Source organism: Barbus barbus (genome assembly GCF_936440315.1).
Source record: "Barbus barbus genome assembly, chromosome: 50".
Taxonomy (NCBI): domain Eukaryota; kingdom Metazoa; phylum Chordata; class Actinopteri; order Cypriniformes; family Cyprinidae; genus Barbus; species Barbus barbus.
The window spans coordinates 5086745-5111735 of record NC_136728.1 but is presented as its reverse complement, the minus strand read 5'-3'; the positions used below and the strand labels follow the sequence as shown (position 1 = coordinate 5111735).

General features: G+C 38.5%; 1 protein-coding gene across 1 annotated transcript in view; it reads left to right on the top strand.

The window, feature by feature from the left end:
* The window catches only part of LOC306868488 (N-acetyl-beta-glucosaminyl-glycoprotein 4-beta-N-acetylgalactosaminyltransferase 1-like), a 168171-nt gene that overhangs the window by 27478 nt on the left and 115702 nt on the right, over positions 1-24991 (top strand). Inside the window, exon 2 of the mRNA XM_079414679.1 lies at positions 21287-21399. Within this exon, the coding sequence (XP_079270805.1) occupies positions 21287-21399 (113 nt within the window). The remainder of the gene's footprint in view (positions 1-21286; positions 21400-24991) is intronic.

Here is a 24991-nt window from a genome sequence, read left to right as displayed (position 1 = left end):
ACCACCAGACCCGAGCAGAAGACCACCACAGGGAGGCAGACAGGGCAGGAACCCATGACAGAGACTGGGATCTGGGGAGAACAAGGACAGACAACACAGAGAGAGCAGAGACAGACAACACTGGGAGAGTCTTCGTTGCAGGGCAGGACGGGACCAGAGCCCACCTGGGCGGAGCAGGAGACCCCCAGAGCCAGACAACTGACCACCACGGCGGAGTAGACGGAGCCGGAGCCCACCAGTGTGGCGTAGACAGGGCAGAGTATCTCCACGGCAGAGCGGACTGGTCAGGAAGCCATGACAGGATCAGGGATCTGGGGAGAACAGAGACAGACACCACAGAGAGAGTCCCCATGGTCACAGGAGCCGTGACCGAGCAGGTCGAGAGTTCATGGACGGTCTCTATGGCTGTGGCAGGACAGGGCGAGAGCTCACAGACGGCCTCTTTAGCCGTGACAGGACAGGGCGAGAGCTCACAGACGGCCTCTTTAGCCGTGACAGGACAGGGCGAGAGCTCACAGACGGCCTCTTTAGCCGTGACAGGACAGGGCGAGAGCTCACAGACGGCCTCTTTAGCCGTGACAGGACAGGGCGAGAGCTCACAGACGGCCTCTTTAGCCGTGACAGGACAGGGCGTGAGCTCACAGACGACCTCTTTAGCCGTGACAGGACAGGGCGTGAGCTCAGGAACAGCCTCCGTGGCCGTGACAGGACAGACAGTGAGTTCAAGAACGGCCTCCGTGGCCGTGACAGGGCAGACCGTAAGTTCAGGAACGGCCTCCATGGCCATGACAGGGCAGACCGTGAGTTCAGGAACAGCCTCCGTGGCCGTGACAGGGCAGACAGTGAGTTCAGGAACGGCCTCCGTGGCCGTGACAGGGCAGACCGTGAGGTCAGGAACGGCCTCCGTGGCCGTGACAGGGCAGACAGTGAGGTCAGGAACGGCCTCCGTGGCCGTGACAGGGCAGACAGTGAGGTCAGGAACGGCCTCCGTGGCCGTGACAGGGCAGACAGCGAGTTCAGGGACGGGTGCCACCACTTCGGGAGGTTCTGCAGCGGAAGCCGCCACCTCTGGAGGCACTGGAGCAGACTCCTGGACAGGAGAGGCCTCAGGAGCACAGTGTGCAGCCCACACACTCAAAATGGCAACCGCCATAACGGGAAGTACTGAGGTCAGGGGAACAGTCTCTGTAACAGACAGGGTTGAGGCCCTGGGAATGCCAGCTACTCGCACTGACATCAGTGGTGGGTCCATCACACTGGATATCAGACAGGGAACTTGAAGGACTGACCTTAAATCCTTGGGTGTGACAGACTCTGGCTGGAGCACTGTGACGTGGTATGACTCTGGCTTGACAGCGGAGACGTGGTGTGACTCTGGCTTGACAGCGGAGACGTGAGCAGACTCTGGCTTGACAGCGACGACGTGAGCAGACTCTGGCTTGACAGCGACGACGTGAGCAGACTCTGGCTTGACAGCGACGACATGAGCAGACTCTGGCTTGACAGCGACGACGTGAGCAGACTCTGGCTTGACAGCGACGACTTGAAGGGGTGCTGTTGCTGCCGCCATTTTGTGAGTGAGTGCAGTGTCGCGTTCCTCCGCGACACCCACAGTGAATGAAGAGCCCACACACACAGCAAAGCATAGTCCATAAATTGACTGAGTGACGCACGGGGACCCTCACGGATTAACTGTCGTTTGAGTGGTTGGTTAATGCCCTCACAAAAGAAGTCAATAAGTGCATAGTCCGGAAGATCAGAAAAATGGGCGAGGTCTAAATACTCTTGTATATACTCCTCGAGCGGTCTCAAACCCTGCTCGAGGGTTAACAACAGTCGTGCAGTGTCCATACCTGGCCAATGTCCACTAGAAAAGCCGCTGGATCCTTGTGTGGCCGGGTATTCTGTTACGGGGCTGACGAGACGTGAGACGTGCGGATCCATGTGCAAAGCTTTATTAAAAAACATGGTCAGAAAACAGGCAGGGTCAGACAGTGGCAAACAGGTATGGCAAGGGCAAGACAGAGCAATCCGTGGAGCAAGCGTGGGTCAACGATCGGCGAACAGTATCCAAAGGGGCAAGGCAGAGAGATAATCCAGAGACGAGAGCAATAATCCAAACAGGGAGCGAACAGAGTCCAAACGGCAGAGGCAAAGGATAAATCCAGGAAACAAGAGCAGGGTCAAACACGGCAGGAAAACAAGGCAAGACTAAGGCTAAGACAGTGGCTCTGTAAAGTGCTATCGCTAGGTGAGTGATAAATGCAACAATACTCGGCCCTGAGCAAGAGCAAGTCCCAGGCTTATATGGTGTGTGGTGGTGATTGGAAAATGGTGATCAGGTGTGGGCGAAATAGTGAACAGCTGTGAATGTCGTCAGTGCAAAGGATTATGGGAAATTGAGTCCAATGTGTTGTGAGTGAAAAAGTCATAGTGGTGAACGGGTGACCTCTAGTGGTGGTTAATCGGGAGAGCATGGACCAGATTCGTGACAGTTATACTTCACCTTTATAGAGCCCTTTTGTACAACAGCTAACATCAGTTGTAGATGTTATGGAAAGTTAATTGGAATCATATATTTCGATAGTAAAGCCTTCATAAATGCCTTATGAATCAAATCATGCCGCCTTTATGTTTGATAAACATGTCTGACTTCAGTATTAATGATGCTATATACCTGATTTCTAAAAGGAAATTCTTGACATATCGGTAAAGCCAGTAAGTACATACATTTCGTCAGAATGTCTGCTAAACATACTTTCATCTTCGGAACAAAAAAGAAGATATTTTGAAGAGCGTTTCAACTGTTTTTGTCAATAAAATGAAAGTCAATGAGGTCCCAAATAGCACCTGTATGGACCAAAAAACATGGAGACATTTTTCTAAATATCTTTCATTGTATTGCACAGAAGAAAGAAATGCATACAGATTTGGAATGACATGCGATGTGAGTAAATGATGACAGAATTTGAATTTTTGGCTGAACTGCCCCTTTAAGTCAAATAAAATAAAAAAATAAAATACTCAAATCGCTTAATTTGTCAACATTGCAACAAGTTATTTAACAAAAAAATTTATATTTAACATTTTAATTCATGTATGTGTATGTATTGATAGGTTATTCTTGTTAACTAAAACTAAAACTATAATAAAACACTTTCATCAATTAAATATACTATATGAACAGAAATAATAATAATAAGGCAAATAGCTAAATTTAGCTCAGTTTAATTTAGTTTGAGTTTAAATTCTAAAATTACGGAAGCGTATTGCATTCACTTGAGGAAAAAAAATCTACTCTGTTTTTCTGAATTAACGAGTTAATTATCTCAGAATTACGAGATAATTTTTCATTAAAAAAAAGTTTTTGCTCTGTTTTTCTGAATTAATGACTTAATTATCTCGTAATTCTGAGATAATTAACTCGTTAATTCAGAAAAACGGAGCAAAAACTTTTTTCATGAAAAATGATCTCGTAATTCTGAGATAATTAACTCGTTAATTCAGAAAAACGGAGCAAAAACTTTTTTCATGAAAAATTATCTCGTAATTCTGAGATAATTAACTCGTTAATTCAGAAAAACAGAGCAAAAACTTTTTTTAATGAAAAATTATCTCGTAATTCTGAGATAATTAAGTCGTTAATTCAGAAAAACAGAGCAAAAACTTTTTTTTTCATTACAAATTATCTCGTAATTCTGAGATAATTAACTCGTTAATTCAGAAAAACAGAGTAGATTTTTTTTTCCTCAAGTGAATGCAATACGCTTCCGTATAAAATAACTATTTTAACTAAAATAGTTTTATACTATTATAACTAAATAACTATAAAATAACTATAACTATAAACTAATTCTAAAACTTAAAGAAAACCTCACTACAGACATATTTTTTTTTTAAAAGTAACAAAGTAAAAATGACAAAACACAACAAAATAAATACAACTTTAATTAAAACTGAAAACTGGTGAAAATATAAAAATCTAATTGAATTAAAAATATTTACAAACGTTATATTAGAATATCAAGGATGCTAAAATAACTTTAATTTAATTTAAATTTAGCTAGTAGCCAAGGCAACATTTCTTATTTTAATTTAGATGAAGCTGTATAGTATAAAAATTTTAACTTTATAGACACATAAAAATAAAAAAACTGAACAAAACTTTAACTGATATTAAGTTAAAATAGTAAACTTAAAATCTAATCTAATTCAAAATATTAACAAAAACTATAATAGTACATCCATAATGCCAAAATAACACTGGTCTGTACATTTATATATATTCAATATTTTTTGTTTAAATTTATATTATGTAAATAATTTATATATGATGATCATGCTCTCCGCATTGTTGAAAGTGCACATTATGAAAAGTGTACAGAACTTAAAAACCAGTTACAGTTACAGTGCACCAATTATTATTATAATTTTAGGTTTTTTACTTTTGTGTTTATTAATGAGCAATGAGGTGCCATGTACAGATGCTGTTCATCATCTGAATAATAATAACGAATCTAGGGAAAAGCAGTTCTACAGCAGTTCATAGAGACTCGTCGTTCTGTTCTGCGATCTTGTCTTGCATGACATTTTTCATGTGAACCACTTGGACTTGATGTGAATAGGCCAACAGCTCCATACGAAACCCTCTCAGTCAGTTGACCCTGCAATGTGATCTTTTTTTGTGTGCGTGTGTTGCGTGCGGAGCCTCGAGTCGAGTCCTTCAGGATGAGTATTCGGTGGAGAATAATTGGGTGACTGCTGTATAGAGTCTAACAGCAGAATTGCCTGTCTGGATGGCCCATCCCGCTGTTAGGGGTTGTTACAGACTGCCGAGGCTGAAGGAAAGGACCTCTATTTTTCTTATCTAGTCTTTTCTCCAGGATGCATTCAGGCTGACAGCTTGATAGACAGGCCAGAGCTGCTCTGTGGGGAATGAAGGGACATCAATTAGCTCACCTCCCACCCCGTCCTCTCCCCTCTCTCTCTCTCAAATGAGCCATTTCAGCCACAGGGAGACAGCGGCAATAGAAATCCTTCTTTGTCATGTGAATTTCAGAGACAGTGGCGCTGTGGTTTAACTCTGTAAGCCTGACTTATGAACTAATAGTCAGCAAAATCTAATATTTTGAAATGAACCCATTTCTAAAAAAATAAGATGTAATCCTGACAGCATGATCATTAGTTGTTGACCAATTAAACTGCCAGTATGTTAAAATCCTTTTTTTTTTTTTTTTGGCTCATGTTGGCAAATATTGTACTGGTCATGTCAAACATACTATTCCAAACAAGTCAATATTCAATAAATAAGATAAAAAGCACCAGTATTTGTACAGAATTGGTAGGCATTTGCATTTGAACCCTCTGTCGAGAGAGCATGCGGTGATACGTCTGCCTGCATGAACGGTCCAGTGCACTTCTTGGCCTCAAATAAACAGATCCGCTCTCCAGTGGGTGGCACTGCGTGGTTCGGTTAGGGTAGCACAGTTTTTTCCAATATTTGGAATGCCCCATACAGCCTAATAACTAAAATGTGACTGCCATTTAAACAACTAAATGCAATTCTAACGACATAACAGATTTTAGGGTAAATGGGACAGTTTACTCAAAAATGAAAATTCTGTCATCATTTACTCGTTCCAAACCCATAAGACTTTGGGTCAGCCTACATGAAAGGAATAGTTCACCCAAAAATGGAAAATTGCTGTGAATTTACAGGTTTGAAGAAATTTAGCATTACATCACTTGCTCAGCCATGGATCCTCTGCAGTGAATGGGTGCCGTCAGAATGAGAGTCCAAACAGCTGATAAAAACATCTTGATGGGTTTGTTTCTTACTGGAGTACTGGAGTTGTGTGGATTACTTGTGGATTATTGTGATATTTTTATCAGCTGTTTGGGCGCTCATTCTGACGGCACCCATTCACTGCAGAGGATGAGCAAGTGATGCAATGCTGTATTTCTCCAAATCTGATAAAAACATCCACAGGTAATCCACACCACTCCAGTCCATCAATTAACATCCTGTTAAGCGAACAGCTGCATGTTGTTAAACATTTTTAGCTTAATATTGCTTTCTTCAGTGAAATAGTCATCTTGTCTGAATCAGGAGAGAAATATGCACAGATCAACCGCACAACTTTATAAGCAAAAACAGTTCAAAATAATTCTAAGCAATATACTTTATATGCGCAAAGGAAACATGGAAGAGAAGAAATTGTTGAATGAAGTAGCTATTTTTGTTTTATTTGTGCACAAAAAGTATTCTTGTAGCTTCATAACATTACCTTTGATCCACTGTTCTCCGCCAGAATGCCTTCCGCATACAACAGTCAGCGGAAGTGAGAAAAAAGTGTTTATTACATTCGAAATATGGATATTTTTCTTATAAAAAGGCATGGATTTGCTACAGGAGGTCTTTATTCACCTCCCGGAGCTGTGTGAGGCACGTTTTATTACAGATGCACACACTTTATTTCACGTCTGTTGACAAAAAGTCGTGAAGTCATGGCCTAATGGTTAGAGAGTTGGACTCGTAATCCAAAGGTTGCGGGTTCGAGTCTCGGGCTGGCAGGGATTGTAGGTGGGGGGAGTGAATGTCCAGCGCTCTCTCCACCCTCAATACCACGACTGAGGTGCCCTTGAGCAAGGCACCGAACCCCCAACTGCTCCCCGGGCGCTGCAGCATAAATGGCTGCCCACTGCTCCGGGTGTGTGTTCACGGTGTGTGTGTGTGTGTGTTCACTGCTGTGTGTGTGCACTGGGTTAAATGCAGAGCACGAATTCCGAGTATGGGTCACCATACTTGGCAGTATGTCACTTCACTTCAAAAAAGCATCCGCTTACCCCCATTGTAAGGCTTGGAGGGGCCAGGACAATTTTTTATATAAATCTGACTGGATTCATCTGAAAGAACAAAGTCATATACACCTAGGATGCTTTGAGGGTGAGTAAATACACAATTTTCATTTTTGGGTGAACTAACCCTTTAAATACTTCCTTAAGAATGCAGGCCAGCCTCAACAAAGGAGAATTACAGTGCTGAGGCCTATGGTAGAAAAACCTGTGAAATAATTATTTGCTCCAATTTAATGATCTAGTAAACAGCTGATTATGTGCAGTCAGGTTGTTCTGGGTCATTGTCGAAGCATTGCTATGTGGTTGATAGGTTCTGAGTGATTTGTAGTGTGATGCAATGAGGTTGCTATAGGGTTTTCTGCATGATTGCCTGGTTGGTTGCTTACTGGCCTAAGTCTCTGTAAATCTAGTCTGTAGATATGGCTCAGGTTCCTCCTTCAATATAACTTAATCCTTTTTTGTCCACCAAGCAAGAGTCAAATCGCTTAGAAAGGCAATAACGCATCTGTCCCCAACAAGCTGCACAATTTGAGATATCATTCATGTCTGTAGCACAAGTTGGAGTTACATGATGAAGGTTAATACTTAGGGTGAGTAGTTTGTCGAAATCACTAACCTTGAGTATGAGCAATATTAATAGAGATGCTTGCCTTGTAAACACCACTAAAATTAAATGTGAGGTGGAGAGAGTTCAGCAGTCATGGCAGTGCCAGTTTGGTGTGGTAGTGAGGGTGAGAACTGATGAATGCAAAGGGGAAGGACAGGTTGTACTGGGCTTCAGTCCATTAGAGAGAGAGAGAGAGAGATGAAGTGTTTGTATGAAGTAAACAGTTCCCTTGGGATTTGCTGATCTGTTTCCAGTTGAGTTACAGGGAACACACTGGAGGAGTTGTAGCTGATGGTAACAGATTGAATTATTGATTTTGCACCTGCTCAAAAGCTGAATGTCTGTTTGGGTTAGGATGTTAATTTTTTTACAAATTATTTTTGGTCACACTTTAGTTTGGGGACCAATTCTCACTATTAACTAACTGTTTAACTACAACTTTTGCCTCAGTAAACTCCTAATTTGCTTCTTATTAATAGTTAGTAGGGTAATTGTTAAGTTTAGGTATTGGGTTGGATAAAGTGATGCAAAATATGGTCATGCAAAATAAGACATTAATAAGAGTACTAAAAAAACAGCCAGTATACTAGTAATTTTCATGCAAATAAGCAACTAGTTAATAGTGAGAATTGGTATTTTTTATGTAAATGCCTTGCTCATTCCTCGCTACGCATACCTCAAACTCGCCTCATTCTCAGTTCACTGAATTAATTGTGTTTGATGAAGCAACGCCATAGCAACCACTCAGAACACCCTAACAAACATGTGTATAATACTATAACCACTCAAAACTGTATAGCACCTTCATAGAAACACCCTAGAAACCACCCAAACTGCCCTTGTAACAATTACTGTAGCAATGCCTCGGCAACCACCAACAATACTGTTGCAACCACATTGTAAAATGCTAAAAAACATCTTCACAATGCTCTAATAACCACCAAAAATAACCTAGCAACTGTATACAAATGTCCTGTCAACCACTTACAATACCCTAGAAACTGGAAAACTACACACTAAACTATTTAGAACACATCATGACCATATAGCAACCAAAACACAACTGTATAACAGTGTCCTGGGAACCACTCACAACACCCCAACATGCAACAATTAAGACACCTTCACAACTGCATAGTAACACCCTAGCAACCACTCAAAATGCTCTTGTAACCGCACCCTGGTAACCCCATACCTGCATAGCTGCACACTAAACTATTCAGAACACCTTATCAACCATGTAGCAATGCCCTGGCAAACACCCTCAACATCAAAGCAGACACATAGCAACATATTATAAACTACTAAAAACACTTAGCAACTACTTAACAACACACTAATAACCATCTGGAACACCTATGCATCTGGCAACCAGCCAAAACACCTTAGCAACCACAAAGCAATGCCTTGGGAACCACCCATAACACTGTAGCGACCACACAGCAATAAACAGTTAAACACCCAGAATATAATTGCCATGCTCATGCAACCACCCTAAACACCCTTGCAACTGTATAACAGTGTCCTGGGAATGACTCACAACACCCTAACAACTGCAACCACACCTTGGCAACCACACACAATACCATAACAATTGCATAGATACACATGAAATTATTCAGAACACCTTATCAACAATAACAGTGACCTAGCAACCACTTGCTACATCACTCACAATACCTTTGACATAGCAACACCAATTATTACCTTCACAACTTCATAGTAACACCCTTGCAACCACTACTCTTGTAAATACCACAACAATAGCATAGCTACACATGAAACTGTTCACAACACCTTTACAACCATGTAGCAATGGAGCAACAACTCACAATAGCAAAGCAGCTGCATTGTAACATCTTATAAACCACTCAGAACATAGCAACACGCTAGCAACCACTCAGAAACCATTGAAAACTGAATTGCAACACCCTACGTTTTTGATGACATTGGGCTTTAATTGGCTTCCAGAATGTGACTCTTCCGGTGAGGCCTAGAGGAAGTATATGTTTTGGAAGTAATGGAGGAAGAGCAAGATTTTCCGTTTGTCTGGTGTTCATATTGTACCCGAACAAGTGAGAGCACGGTTGTGCGATTGTGTATGGGTCCAGTGACAGTAGGGTGTGTAGAAGGACAGGGCCTCGTTAATAATGTGATGTGTGAGACTGCCATGACAGCTGCTGTCTACAGGTGCTCAAGAGAATCTCTGGAGAGAGACCGTTAGAGAAAGAAGAGGCAGACAGTGGAATAAACACCTGCCACAACAGCCATAAATCTCCATGTATGTGTGTGTTATTATGCTTGTGTATGAATATATTAGTATATAGTGTATAGTGTATGAATATATTAGTGTATAGTAATATACTATACACAGGTAGATTGTATTGCCCTGAGGTTGCTCTTTCATAACCCAGGACACTTAGTGGTATTTACATTTTATGTTTCAGTTCCCAACATTGTCCCAGATGTTTCTCCAAAAAATTCCTTAGGAGACCTTGGGAGACAACAATAGAAACAAATGAAACTGTTGTTTACTTATAGTCTGAGTTTAACGCAGGGGTATCCAGTCCTGCTCCTGGAAGGCCACTGCCCTGCTCCATCCCTAATTAAACACACCTGAAACAGCTAATTAAGGTCTCCAGGATTACTAGGCTATATTTGAAATGGCTCCCTATACCCTCATTCACTACTCCACTAAGTGTTGGGGTTACTTTGAAAAGTAATAAACTACGTTACTCCAAAAAAGTAATTAATTGTGTTATTTAGTTACTTTTTACGGAAAGTAATGCATTATGTTGCTTTTGTATTACTTTGTTTCGCCAAAAGTGAAATTAATAATCCTCTGGCTAAAGGAAATGGCTCTTCCTCTGCACGCCACTCCTAATTTCTCTCAACATGGGGACAGGAGAGCTGTCAGTAAATAAATGGGGAAAAAAGTAACTTGCATTACGTATTTGAAAAAGTAACTCAGATATTTAGTTGTAAATTTAAAAGTAATGCATTACTTTTCTAGTTACTTGAAAATGTAATCTGATCGCATACTGTAACTTGTAATGCATTACCCCCAACACTCTCTACTAATATAAATCACAAATTTAGACACTAAGGGCCAGTTTTATTAAACATGGCAAATTAGCACGAGAGTGCAATTGCAAAACAGCTCTCTCCTCCCATAAATTTTGCGTCTGAAAGGGAAACTCCTACAAATGCATATTCAATAAGGTCAATCCTGAGCTTGTTGCTGCCTTGTTTAATTGGACAACCACTAAGAATAAAAAGAGATTTTATCTTCTGTTGCTTAATATCATCATGTCTTCTGATAAATCAATGTCAGAAAACAGAAGCTATTTTGTATTTTAGTGTCATGAAACCCTGAATGAATAGGACTGGACAGAATCACTGTTGTAATGATTATTGTGATTGTTAAACTTCCTGATTTGGACATCGATAAATCTAGTGTATTTTCTGTGGATCAGCCGTGTCATCTGGCACAGAGTTAAGCGTTCACTTCACTTTGGGTTGTGGATTTCAAACCATGGAAACGTTCCTCCCTGCTTACAATAATAGCACTATATTTGCTTCCCAGTTTCCGTCTTTTGCACCGAGAGAACTTAAAGAGTTCTGCTGGTCCAAAACGCTGGCAATCTCTCCTCACACTCGATATAAAATGATGACGAACATCATTGTGACTTTGAAATCACTGTAAACAGCGAGAGAGAGACAATGGCGTTTTCCAAGCAATTCCGCAATTAAATGCTAATTGCTGGTGGCAGATCCAGTAATCACAAAGGGGACGACAAACATCTCTACAATTGTGAATCATCTCTCCATACTCAGAAACATCATGCTTCACGAGTTCGATTTTGATTTCTACTGCAACACAACCAGCATGACATTGCAATATATGCAAAAATTGACTAGAAATTGCAGAATGTGATGCTTTCATTGATCATTCCGTTGAAAAATAAGGGTGATCGAATTGTGGGCATTCCATATCAGTTTGCTACAACAATGCCTAAATAGCTATTTGGCTAGCCATGTGTTGATACTTTATTGGTTGAATTTCAATTAATGTTTAATTGAAATGCCTGTACAGAGCTGTTCCTTTTGTTGGAGTTTTATATGATATTGAAAGGCTGCTTTAAGTTTCACCCCTCAATGACACTTGCTCTGTTGCCTTACAGATGAAAGAGGGGCTCAACTTTATTTTTTTAAACATTCTTTTTCTCTGGTTAAATAGGCATCTCCTTGTGTCTGCTTGATTTGAGTGAGGGCATGATTAACCTTCACAGAAGAGCTCAGTGCTACCACATGCCTGGATACACTATATCTGGACTGTCTTTCTCTTTCTGCAATCTGTATTTCTTATACACACTTACATTTAAACACCTTTCTTAGATTCACTTTATTATCAAAATCATTCAGACTCCAGTACAATCAGAAATACTGTCTATATTTGCACATTGTTGCTGGAATTAAACAATGGCTTGTTTTATTTCTGACATACTTGACGCATTGCTGCAACTTCTGACAACAGGACAAATGGATTTTGAATGTTTGAATTGACACGTCCAGTATAGACAAAGTTGATGGAGACATGGTGTGACACAGAATGCATTTTTATGTTTCATTGCACTGCTTTTCAATTGTTTTTCTATGTAAGTATGTGTTAGACATATTTGACAATTGATTTTGGAATAGAAAAGGAGACATTTGGAAAAATATACACTTCTCTTTAACCCTCTCATAAATATTTTCACTAACACAATTTAAATTGTTTTGTGATCTGTTTCTTTCTCTTCACTTACCTTCACTTCAAAGTGTGAGACACACACATTTCTCCCTGTCCAATACTGGACCGTAAATGTAGCTGTGTGTGTGAGAGAGAGAGTTAAAATCCCTGTCATCTGTATCAGCAGTGGGCTGGAGATAAATGGTTCTCTTTGTGTGTGGCGATGAGAGGTGGGACTTTATTCACTGGGTTTGGAGTCCAGCCTTCCGTCCTGTGCCTTAACAAACCTAACACTCATCTGAGCGCCAAGTACTGGTTTGGCTGTAACTGTGTTTATGTGTGTTTGTATGTAAGGGCGTCTGTGCTGCACATACCTCATTCTGATGAGACTTCCTCTCTTCTGTGAGAGGACTAGTTTGTGTGTTAGGAAGTCCTTCAGGTTTAATTTAATTTGATGGAAATGTTTTGCTTCCCAAGCCTGGGTTGCTGGGCAATGGGTTGCCAAAATGTTGGGCCCTTTTAGCAAGAAGAGCAAACTAGGCCGATCCATTTGAATGATCAGAAACATAACTTCCTAGATGATGGATGGAAAGAAAAGCCATGAAAATTGGAGGAGAAGAGAGATGTTGAACTTGGAGTAAAGGAGAAGAGGCAAGAGAGGAGCGGAGAGACCAGATGAGGTGAAGAGTGATAGCAGATGAAAAATAAGGAGAGGGAAACAGGTATAAAGAGCAAAGACAAGAGGCAAGACGAGATGAGGAGAGAGAAGTCAAAAAATGAGGAGTGGAGGGCAATCAAGATTGAAAAAAGACTAAAGATGAGGAGAGGAGTTCAAAAGTAGTCAAATGTGATTAGATGAGGAGCAAAGCGAGCTTTTAGAGAGTGAGTGATTTCACGAGTGTACAGTAAGCATTGAACTATGATTAGAGTAGGTGAAGGATAAAGAAATGAGCAGCAGAGATGGGTTACATGTGGATACAAGATGAAAGAGCAAAGGAGAGATAGGTTGTGGACAGAAAGAAAAACAAGATGAGTATGATTAGGAGTCAAATGATTAGGAGATGAGGAGTTGAGAGGATTCTGTTAGTGAAGAAGATGAATGGAAAGATGAGGAAAGAAAAGTTGAGTTGAAATAGGAGGAGAGGATGTGAGACAATATGAGGAGAAAGGAGGAGAATCATTGAAAGTTGAGGAGGTGAACCAATATAAAGATCAGAGAGGATTAGAGCCAAATTATGAGGAGAACATATGAACAAAAGGGAGAGGAAATATGAGAATAGAAATTATGGGAGAAGTCAACATGTGTAAAGACAACAGAATGGGAGATGAGAGAAGTCAGAAGATGAGGAATTAAGAGTTGATCAAAAGTAGAGGAGTTGTGAGAAAAGGAAAGACAAGAGTTCCAAAAAAAAGAGAAGTCCTAAAATTTAAATGAAAGATGAGAAGAAGAGATGAGGAGTTTACAATGATGAATAGAGACACGTACTGAGAGAGGTGAGGAGGTGAGATGGATAGACGACCAAAAGAAAGGAGGTGAGGTGAGAAATGAGGAGAGGAGTATTGAGAATTATGAGAAGATATGAAAAGAAGGGTTAGAGAAGTCAAAAGAGTAGAAGGGGTGAGATCATTTGAAGAAAAAGGGGGAGAGGATATGAGAAATGAAGGGAGAAGTCAAAATATAATAAATGAGAAGCAAGAGATTAGGAACAGTGATGAGACAACAGAGTAAGAGATGATAGAAGTCAAAATATGGGGAGTTAAGAGTAGACCAAAAGTAGAGGAGCTGAAATATGAGGAGATGTGAGGAAAGGAAAGGAGAGATTTAAGAGAAGGTGAGATGAGGGATGAGTTTAGGAGTTGAATAGTGACCAAGTGAAACAAGGACTTGAGAGAGATGAGGAGGTGGAATGGATAGAAGACCAAAAGAAAGGAGGTGAGATGAGATATGAGGAGATGAGTCAAATTATGAGAAGATATGAAAAGAAGGGTGAGAGGAGTCAATATATGAGTAGAGGAGGTGAGACGATGTGAAGAAAAAGGGGGAAAGGAGAGAAGAAATTATGGGAGAAGTCAAAATAAAATAGACGAGAGGCAAGAGATGACCAAAAGTTGCTAAAATATAGATATGGAAGTAAAGGAAATGAGAAAGTTAAAAGAAGGTGAGATGAGGGACAAGTTGAGGAGTTGAATAGTGAGATAAGGAACTGAGAGGGATGAGGAGGTGGGATGGATGGTAGACCAAAAGAAAGGAGGTGAGATACAAGGAGAGGAGTCGAAACATGAGGATGAGATAAAAGACGAGATAAAAGGATATGCAAAGGAAGGAGACAAGGAATGGGGATGAGGAGAGGAGATGAGAAAAGATGCCGAGGCATGACTTGAGAGAATAAGAGTAGTGCAGAATCCTTGTTCTCCTTTACCCCAAAGAGCATATCAGCCTTAATTTTATCACCGACAAGACCAAACAAACAGCATAAACCCACAAATCGGCCATCTGCTCTGCTTGTCTCTGAAAGCAACCCATTCGCTTTTCCATTCCACCATCAGCTGCGAAAGTGTTTTCAAGCTACTAATCATTATTTAATCAAGCTTACTGGCTTGATCTGCTTATATTCAATTAATTTAATCCACTCTATCCAAAGAGCCATGGCGAAACTGCATGCTGAGAGTGACATATCTGCACTCCAGCAAACTGACCCTCTTTACTGCGTCTCAGAGGGCTGCCGAGATGTGAATGGGCACAGTCAAGCATGTGTTATGTGGGTGTGCGTTGCAGCCTGTTAAGCTGTGCGAGTGTGTGTAGCGAGGTATGTGTACTGCCCTGGGGGATGTAGGACTCCTGGCCCATTGCCTATGACCCAGATTACAGGAAATTAAGGAGATTTTAGGAGCTCACTCTTCTGGCCTGCTGCGCTGCATTATCAGAATCTGCTCCTACAAATAGAAGCAGCAGGACGGGGCGGTGGACTTGGCAAAGAGATGCACTACCACCGAGTACAACCTCTCTTTCTCTGGAGAAAATGTTTGATGGAGTGAGTTCCGCCTGTGCTATTTTTAAGTGTTGGTCAAAGCACACATATGTCAGATGAGTTTTTAAGATGGCTTGTCAAGTTAAAAATAAATGTAGTCCAGCTAACTATGTATCCCCTGTGTTCTGTTTCATTATGTTCTATCAGTTGTGCTGTTTTTGAACACAAGATCGTGTCCTGGGTGTAGGCTATATCCTCTCCAAACAGAACATTGAGTGCTGTTTCAGAATAAAAACTATGTGCAGTTGCTTATTCAAGTTGGTTCACAAGGTTCTGCCTAATATGAAATCATAACTAATCATGAAAATTATGTTTTGAATTAAAAATAGTCAGTTATTCATTCTGTGCAATCACTTGCAATATCCTATATCCCATCCCTAAATGGTTTGGGCATGTTCTTGTTTTGCCATCAGCGTTGCGAGATGTCATGGATCTACAGCATTGGTCTCAAACTCAATTCCTGGAGGGCCACAGCTCTGCAGAGTTTAGCTCCAACCAGTTTCAGATCACACCTGCTTGGAAGTTTCTAGTAATCCTGAAGACCCTGATTAGCTGGATCAGGTGTGTTTGATTAGAGTTGGAGCTAAACTGTGCAGAGCTGTGGCCCTCAAGGAATTGAGTTTGAGACCAATGATCTATAGTGATTAGAAATGTGACATTTACAGCTCAGCTGAATAGTTCAAACAACTTAACTGTAACTCCAGAGATATGGAAGATTTAAGATCTAAGTCAAAGTAGATAATTGTCATGCTATCTTGTTTCAACTAGTTGAGAGCTTTTAACTGGTTAGCACTATGCTAAGCTATTACACTAAGTTAAAGTCTGCATGAACCAGAAGTTGTAGCTGACTTTAATACAGTATTGTAACATATTTCAAACTGAAATGGAATATTAAACAGAGGGTGGAGTTTTATTTTAGCACACCTCCTCTCCATCTCTTGCTCATAGCAAATCAATGTTTGAAGGAGAATGGTTAAGGATGTTCTGCCCAAGCCATCAAACTGACGTCACCAGAGAAGGAATGCCATTCCAGAGAAGAAGTAAATGTTCAGATTGTGATTAAAGATTTCCAAAACAAAGTACTTTTTCAGTGGATTAACTTGCATTGATTAATTGTTCACATCAAGACTAGCAATGTGTGCTACTAGGCTAAATTAACATAACGTTTAACAATACAATACAAAATTCATGGTGGGGATGCTACTGGATATAACAGTAAAGGGGCAGTCGTGGCCTGATGGTTAGAGAGTCAGCCTTGTAACCCAAAGGTTGTGGGTTAAAGTCTCAGGTCTGGCAGGGATTGTAAGAAATGTTCATTACAACATTACAACACAAATCAAAATTCATGGTGGGAATTTTGATGGGATGGTGGGAATAGTGAATGTACAACGCTCTCTTCCACCTTCAATACCACGACTGAGGTGTGACCCTTGAGCAAGGCACCGAATTGGCTGCCCACTGCTCCGTGTGTGTGTGTGTGTGTGTTTGTTTGTTCACTTCTTACTGCTGTGTGTGTGCACTTGGATGGGTTAAATGCAGAGCACAAATTCCAAGTATGGGACACCATACTTGCCCACACGTCACGTCCTTTTCTTTTTTTCCCTTTAACTTTAAGATATTATAAACCTCCCTGGTTGGCCAACCTGTTAGCTAGCGTATGTGCTACAGCTAGGCTATGGGTACGAAAAACATGGCTATTGGAAAACTACTGCACTGTATAAAAAGAAATCACTTCAGAAACAACTTGAAATTGAATTTCTCACCTTTACTTCTCCATTATTGTTTCCTGATACACACTTATGATTGACCTCCTCGGTCGTATTCCACTGTCACAATTCACTGTAAAGTTAATGGACTAATTAGAGCTCCACTGATGTGTGCAATTAAAACATGCTTTGAGTCTGCTGTGATATTAACGCCACTTTCATTTGTTTACGACCTTTTTATCTCCTACTGAACACTGTGTTAACAAGTTTAGTACAGTGACGATGAAATAAACATAGCTTATTGTTAATTAGCATGTCTGTTGGGAATCTGAATAAGATATTTAGGGGTCCAAGCATCATCTATATTATGCTGTAAGCGTGAAGGCCAAATGTGATATGCACGCCGCTCTTACTACTTCCCACATTGGCACCATCTCGGATAATCCAGAAGCCTCTTTCAATCCTCACAGTATTCGGTAGAGGAATTCTCTGTTTACGGTTCCCTCCTCCTTTCATTCCACACCTCCATTCCAGCAATAAAGCTTGTGGCCAAGTGCTAGAATTGCCAGAATACTAAAGAATTACTTGCAAAAGTAGCTCTCAAGACTCATCTGCCTATCTGTGAGACCTGTTACAGTATGTGATTTATTAAACACATCTTTGAAGCTTTTTAATATGCTTGGCTTCTAATTAAGCTTTTTTTTTTCTGGACTTAATGCTATTGGAATTGCATTTACAAAGACTGGCTTAAAGGGCAGATGTTTATAACGCCAAATGTATTGCATTGTTAGGATATGAATTTCCCAGACGCTAATCCTTTCATAGAATAACATCTGCTGCCAGTTTGTCAGTTCAGTTCATGCATTTGATAATGTGAAGACCAGTTTGAGAGCACTGAAAATACAGACCAGTGCTTTTTGTTACTATGTCTTTGCACAAATAACAATGTTCTGAATGCACTCAATTTAGGTTCAGTAAGTATAGTCATTTAGCAAATGCTTTTATCTAGAGCAACTTACAGGGCACTTTAAGCAACGTGTACTTAGGTGTGGCATAATTGTGATGGATTGAATCTTTCAAGTTACTCAAGTGTCTAAATTTAATGACCACAGATGAAACATCGATACAAAAGTAATTTAATTGCAGCAATTTTGTATTTGGTAGTAATGTATTGAAATTCATAGCTGATACAAAAATTCTGGACCTCATGGACTCAAAGTGGGCAAAAAAGTAAAACAGTCCAAAATCCATACTGCATGCAGGGCAGCATATTCCATTAATTTTTGCTTTGCAACTCATGCATATTTAAGCATGGGCATTTGCATAAAAGGCAGTGCCTTGGGGGCACAGCACCTGTCTCTGTTGATTTTATTTATATTAAAATGTCATTTCTGCTAGTTTCCCTGATGCTAATATACCTTAATGGAGAGTATGATATTTACTGAAGGCTCTCCATTTGGAATTAATTTATAACTACTTAAATTTCGTCAGCGGTGAAGTGATTTTTCTTTTTTCTTTTTTTTGGTGGCGATTCCTATGAAAATCACAAATTCAAGGATGTTGAAATAAGGGGGTTTGTAATGAAGTGACAAAGCCACTATTAACATGTCCCTTATTTTGGTCAAGGTACTGCAACAACAAAGACCTAGTGGGATACGGATACTCATGCTGTGGCTGGAGCTCATCCTCCTGTTTTTAATCCACTAAGTGAATTTCTGAGGTGGCCCTGACAGTTTCCTGGCAACTCAAGATTGCAGTTTGTATACCTGCGATAGCTTTGTTTTTGTTATTTTATCTTTTTGAGGAGGAGTGTAGTAGCTTACACTCGTTGTCTTAAAGTCATGTTTTGACACTAAAAATGTTACATCTAAATGGATTGTATTTTTGACAGACGTACAGTAAACTCAAATGAGATGATGACTTCAGTCATATTGGTCGCCACTTCATTCTGTGCAAAGGGGGTCCCCCTTATGGTGGCGGCCATGTTGAAATCACATGACCAGACAAATACTGTTTGCATAACGGGCATTAAATGTGTTTCCACAAACTCAATCTTTGCAACGAATGAATCTTGACTGACAATTGCAATTATCATTGTACTTATATAGTCTTAACCAAAAACATCTGTTTTTGTTAAATGTTGCATCCACACCACTAGGTGTCAGTATAAAGTTTAAGTATACTGTCATATTGGAGATCGAAACATGACTTAAAATTACTTTCACCTTTAATAATAACTTACTGCAATTAAAATAAATGGTACCAAAAACTTACAGCCATTCAGTGGGTGCAACAAAATACATTGGCCTATGAGTTTCTGAAGCTCAGTTTACAATATGTGTTCATTTTTAGGCCTTCTCTTATATTACTTGCAGTGACACACACACACACACTATGCACATGCAACTGCATACTTATTGTCTCCTAGACCTCCAGGCTGTGACCATAAACTGCCCTTTCCTCTATAGTCAGAAGATTTCAACAGAGTATTTTATTACAGGAGAAGCATTCCTTGTATTTTATAGCTTTATTCCCTCTGGTTAACTTCATTTCTTAAACTGTTTTAGCTCCTTGTATGTGTGACTGTGTTTGTAACGAGGTAAAGTCATAATCACCCCACAGGCAATAACACTGATGCAATGATATTTTATTCTCTTGACACACGGTTTCCTTTTATAAGGAGCTTCTGCCAAGGTGCTGAAAATATATTTTATCCATCTGTCGATGCTCCAAGTATATCCTTCTAGCTTTTCGCCATGCTACCTGAGTGATCCTCATTTCCTAATGGCAGTCAATGGAGGACAATCCCATAATCCATCCAAAGTGTGTCACTGACCTAGTGGCACTGGTTTCTGGGCTGTAGCTAGTCCAAAATTAACTTACTGTGACAACTGACAAATGATGGTGAAAATGGTGGGCAAACATTTTTTTTCCTTTTTTTTTTTTTTTTTGCAACAGTTAGTTCTGGTCCTCGCATTTTGTTGGCCGAATGGCTTTCCAAAAGTGATTACAGGGGTAGATTATCAGTTAATAAAGATTTGTTTTTGTGTGATTCCTTGCACAGTACTATGTACTGTCCTCAAATCACTTTTAGCATAGTGCATGACTTGTAATCTAATACATTTTCACATTTGCATTATAGAACCAGCTCTGTATGTATGACTTTTTGGACATAGTAAACGTGCTCAGTAGCTCCCCTGGTACAGCAACACTTGTGATGTGAAGATCTCAGGTATAAGTTCCAAAAAAAGGAGTTAAGACAAAAATGTTTAAAACATTTGGAAAAGCAAGCTACTGACATGGATGCTTCAGCAGCTGGTTAGGTTTAAGGTAGGGTTTAATGTAGGTGGTGTATTATTTTTACACACAATAGAGTGTTAATCTTTTAGTTATTTAATTTCTGAACTGCCATGATACATACAACACTCAACGTAGTAAAATGTTACTAGATTGTTTCAGATAAAACTGAACACACTTTTAGTGCGACTTACTGGACAGTTTACTTTAAAAGTGTTGCAAGAAGCAACATAATAGCATTTTGCAAAAATGTTGTCATATGCACATTTGTCCAGTGAGCCTGGGTTGGGTGTCTACTATAATAGTCCTGGGAGTCTTTACAGTTTGTAATACACAACTTGTATGTCATTGTGGTATTCTGGACTAGAGTATGTGAATGGCATGGTAGCGAGAGTTGTGAGATTTTTGGAATGAGAATTGGGAAGTTGGAATGCACGTTGTGGTTTATACATATCTTATGTTGCAGTTCCTTTAAAAGTTAGGCTAAAAACTGTTTGATTTCTGTATTATATCAGTCAGTCTCTTCCTGTCTAAGTGGGCTGTTCTCAGCTTGAATAAGCAGCGATTTAGACCAGACCTTGTGCTTATAGTCAAAGTTTAGCTCTGTAAGGCCATCAGCTAACTGGAAGGTAGTATTCCTCCCCAAAGTAGTGAAAATAATATAATAAGCAATCCTAGTGTTGTAGTTTGCAAATATTTTTGATAAACAACATTTTGGTCAAAGACCATCTTCAGGCATTTTTCATAAAACTTGCCTACACAGCTGCTGGCGTCCAGGTGTACGAGAGGTGTTTATTTATTCTTTTTTTTTGCCAAAGGCAATTTTATTTGCATTTGGCACTTGGCAAGTGTTAATTTTGCACCCCAGCTGTAGCCATTTCCCTGTGTTCTCTTGCTGTCTTTCTCTGAGAATGATTTAAACTGCTAAGAAGAGTCGCTATAATGGCTGCTCATCATTTCTGAGTGCTGTATGCAATTTAAATGGTAATGATAGAGAACCAATAATACTGCTGATGAAATATAAAGTGTATGTATGCGGTCATTGTTTCATTTACAGATGGCGAGAGGCCGATGGAGGGAACTGATACCAGCCGGAAGAGAGACTCGCGTTCATCAGACAAGTACCGCAAAAGCGAAGACGCCAGCAACAGCCAGGAGGAGGAAAATGCAGTAAGATGTTTGTTTGTTTTGAAATTATGAATTTTTAAAGAAAACAATATACAGGGCTTACAAAGATATGCACTCAATTGTACTGAATGTGCTCTTTAAATCTTAAAAGTATATTTTTTAAAAACTTTCAGTGACACTTTCATACCTGTTCATAAACAAAAAAGTTTATTTTGTAATATGTCAAATTTAAAGCTTTAAAGAATATTTTAAATCATTGTTTTGTCACGCTTTAAAGTACACTTTATTATTATTTTTAGTATGTTTTATTATTTTGATGTCTGACTAAAATACTGAAGCACAAATAAAGTACTTGGTTATAGTTTTAAAAATGTGTGTCACTTGGTATTTAATTTAAAGTTAATGTATAAATTGTATATTGCAACTTTATCATTACAAATGTGTAATTACAAATACATTTAAATACACAAGTTTCAATAGAAATTACATTAAAATATATTTTGTTTTATCATAAGTGCCATATTTCAAATACAATAAAAGTGGTTGCACTTTATTTTACAGTACGTATACTTACATGTACTTACCTAAGAGAGTACTGGTAATATACAGTAAGCTAACTACGTGGGGTAGGGTTAGGTTTAGGGATAGGTTCAGGGTTAGTACCTAGTTATTACCTAGTTATAGTAATTACTTTAATAAGTACATAGTATGTACACGAGGAACAGGACTGTAAAATAAAGTGCTACCATAAGAGTAATTAATAAATTACATATAAAGATATATTAAGATATATTAAGAACATGTTAATTCCGAGTTAAAAAAAAACACACTCTGAAGTTAAACTGATTAAATTTAGTATCAATTTATATTAATATTAATTATACATTAATATATTTATATTCATGTAATTTTTTTTATTTATATTAGATTTTTAAACAAAATAATGAAACATTTATTTAAAAAAAAAAATCTTTCTTTTTGTTTAAATTATAATTTGTCTTGTTCTTTTTCTTATTCTGTTTATGCTTTAATTAGCTCCTCACTCTTATAAATAATAGTAGATTAGAGGCTGGAAATGGATCTTAAAACATAACCATGACGAGGCTGATGTCAAACTGTTTCTGTCTGAGAAAATCAGAAACACACTCCACTTTTTGCAAGAAGTTCTTTTAGTCCATATATCAATTCCTAAAAGTTGACTTTATTTCACTTACTGAGGACATACCAGGCCAATTCAACCTCTGGAAGATGAGGACATACAGTTGGGAATAAGATATGGTTCATACTGGCTTAAATGATTGATGGCCTTTGCGCTCGTCCAAGATGTTTCTCAAAAGAGCCTTCGCTGCATTTCCGTCCCTCCCATGGCACAGAGGGGCCCGGCTTTTAGCACCTTTCATTTCAAGCACAGCACACTGCGTACTATCAGTGTCACACACAAGCTAGCCCAAATGCTCTCCGCATCACTCACAGGACCAATAAAACCTCAGCGTCAAATAAAATCAGTTGCATTGCCATATGTGGATACAAGCGAACAACCTCACTTATTATTAAGCACTGGTATAAATATTTTTACTGCAGGATCTTGCACAAAAAGAGAGTTTTTCACTTATAGTCCATATCTGCTAGCTTTGAAGTGTACAAGCTGACAGAATTAACTTTAAGCAGATTTATGAATCTTGTTACGATAGGAAATATGTCAACAAATTGCGTTCGTCAAACCATAGCATGGGATTTTTAATTCTATGGCGTTAAAGCTGCGAGGGAAGGATTTATCAAGTCATAATGGAATGGAGATTGCAGAAGATGATGTGGACAAACAGAGAGTCTGTGACAGATGCTGTGCTGGTGGAGTGATTTATGTGTGTGGAGATAAATCTATCATTTCCTGTGCTGTGCTGTGAATACATTACTGCTGTTTAGTTCTGCTTCATAATTTCAATGTCACACACAGGCTCTACACGGAAAGTTTGTCCCTAAGCAGTTTTCTTTCAGTCAGAAGTTCAGGAATTATGTAGAATTATTGCAAATGTAGAATTATTTGCAAAGACGTTGTTTAGAAACAGTTAATTAGTTAATACCCACACAATCATCTGCATACAGTCATCACCTTCAAGCTATTGACTATTAATCTGCAGTACTTAACAGTTAATTTATTATAAATAATTTGTAAGTGAAAATAGGTGTACAGAGGTTTTTTTTTTTTAAGTAAGTGTAGTACCATGTTTATGTATATATGTTTTAAATTTCTTCTAAAAATATTCAAAACAAATATATGGTATGATTAACATAACCATTTAATATTATATAATTGAATATAATTATTGGCACATTTTATTCTACCAGTAAAATAGCATAGTGAATGTGTAATAGTCAATACAGTAATTGCACTTAAAATATTTAAAACATTTAGCTCTATTGCACTTTTAGGTTAATATTTGTTAAGTTGAAGCATAATGCGTTTTTTTATGTTTTTTTATTTTTCATTAAGATGTTATGTTATACTTATGAAAGCCCATTCCTGCCACCTTAAGAAAAAATATAATTATGTAAGTCATAATAATGAGATATATCTCGTTATATTGAGAAACTTTCTCGTAATAATGACTTAGTTTCTCGTAATAATGAGATACTTTCTCATAATAATGAGATACTTGCTCGTAATAATGAGATACTTTCTCGTAATAATGATTTAGTTTCTCGTAATAATGAGATACTTTCTCATAATAATGAGATACTTTCTCGTAATAATGAGATACTTTCTCATAATAATGAGATACTGTCTCGTAATAATGATTTAGTTTCTCGTAATAATGAGATACTTTCTCATAATAATGAGATACTTTCTCGTAATAATGAGATACTTTCTCGTAATAATGAGATACTTTCTCATAATAATGATTTAGTTTCTCGTAATAATGAGATACTTTCTCGTAATAATGAGATACTTTCTCGTAATAATGATTTAGTTTCTCGTAATAATGAGATACTTTCTCGTAATAATGATTTAGTTTCTCGTAATAATGAGATACTTTCTCGTAATAATGATTTAGTTTCTCGTAATAATGAGATACTTTCTCATAATAATGAGATACTTTCTCATAATAATGATTTAGTTTCTCGTAATAATGAGATACTTTCGTAATAATGAGATACTTTCTCGTAATAATGATTTAGTTTCTCGTAATAATGAGATACTTTCTCATAATAATGAGATACTTTCTCGTAATAATGATTTAGTTTCTCGTAATAATGAGATACTTTCTCATAATAATGAGATAGTTTCTCGTAATAATGAGATACTTTCTCGTAATAATGAGATACTTTCTCATAATAATGATTTAGTTTCTCGTAATATTGAGATACTTTCTCGTAATAATGAGATACTTTCTCATAATAATGATTTAGTTTCTCGTAATAATGAGATACTTTCTCGTAATAATGATTTAGTTTCTCATAATAATGAGATACTTTCTCGTAATAATGAGATACTTTCTCGTAATAATGAGATACTTTCTCATAATAATGATTTAGTTTCTCGTAATAATGAGAAAATTTCTCGTAATAATGACTTAGTTTCTCGTAATAATGAGAAAATTTCTCGTAATAATGATTTAGTTTCTCGTAATAATGA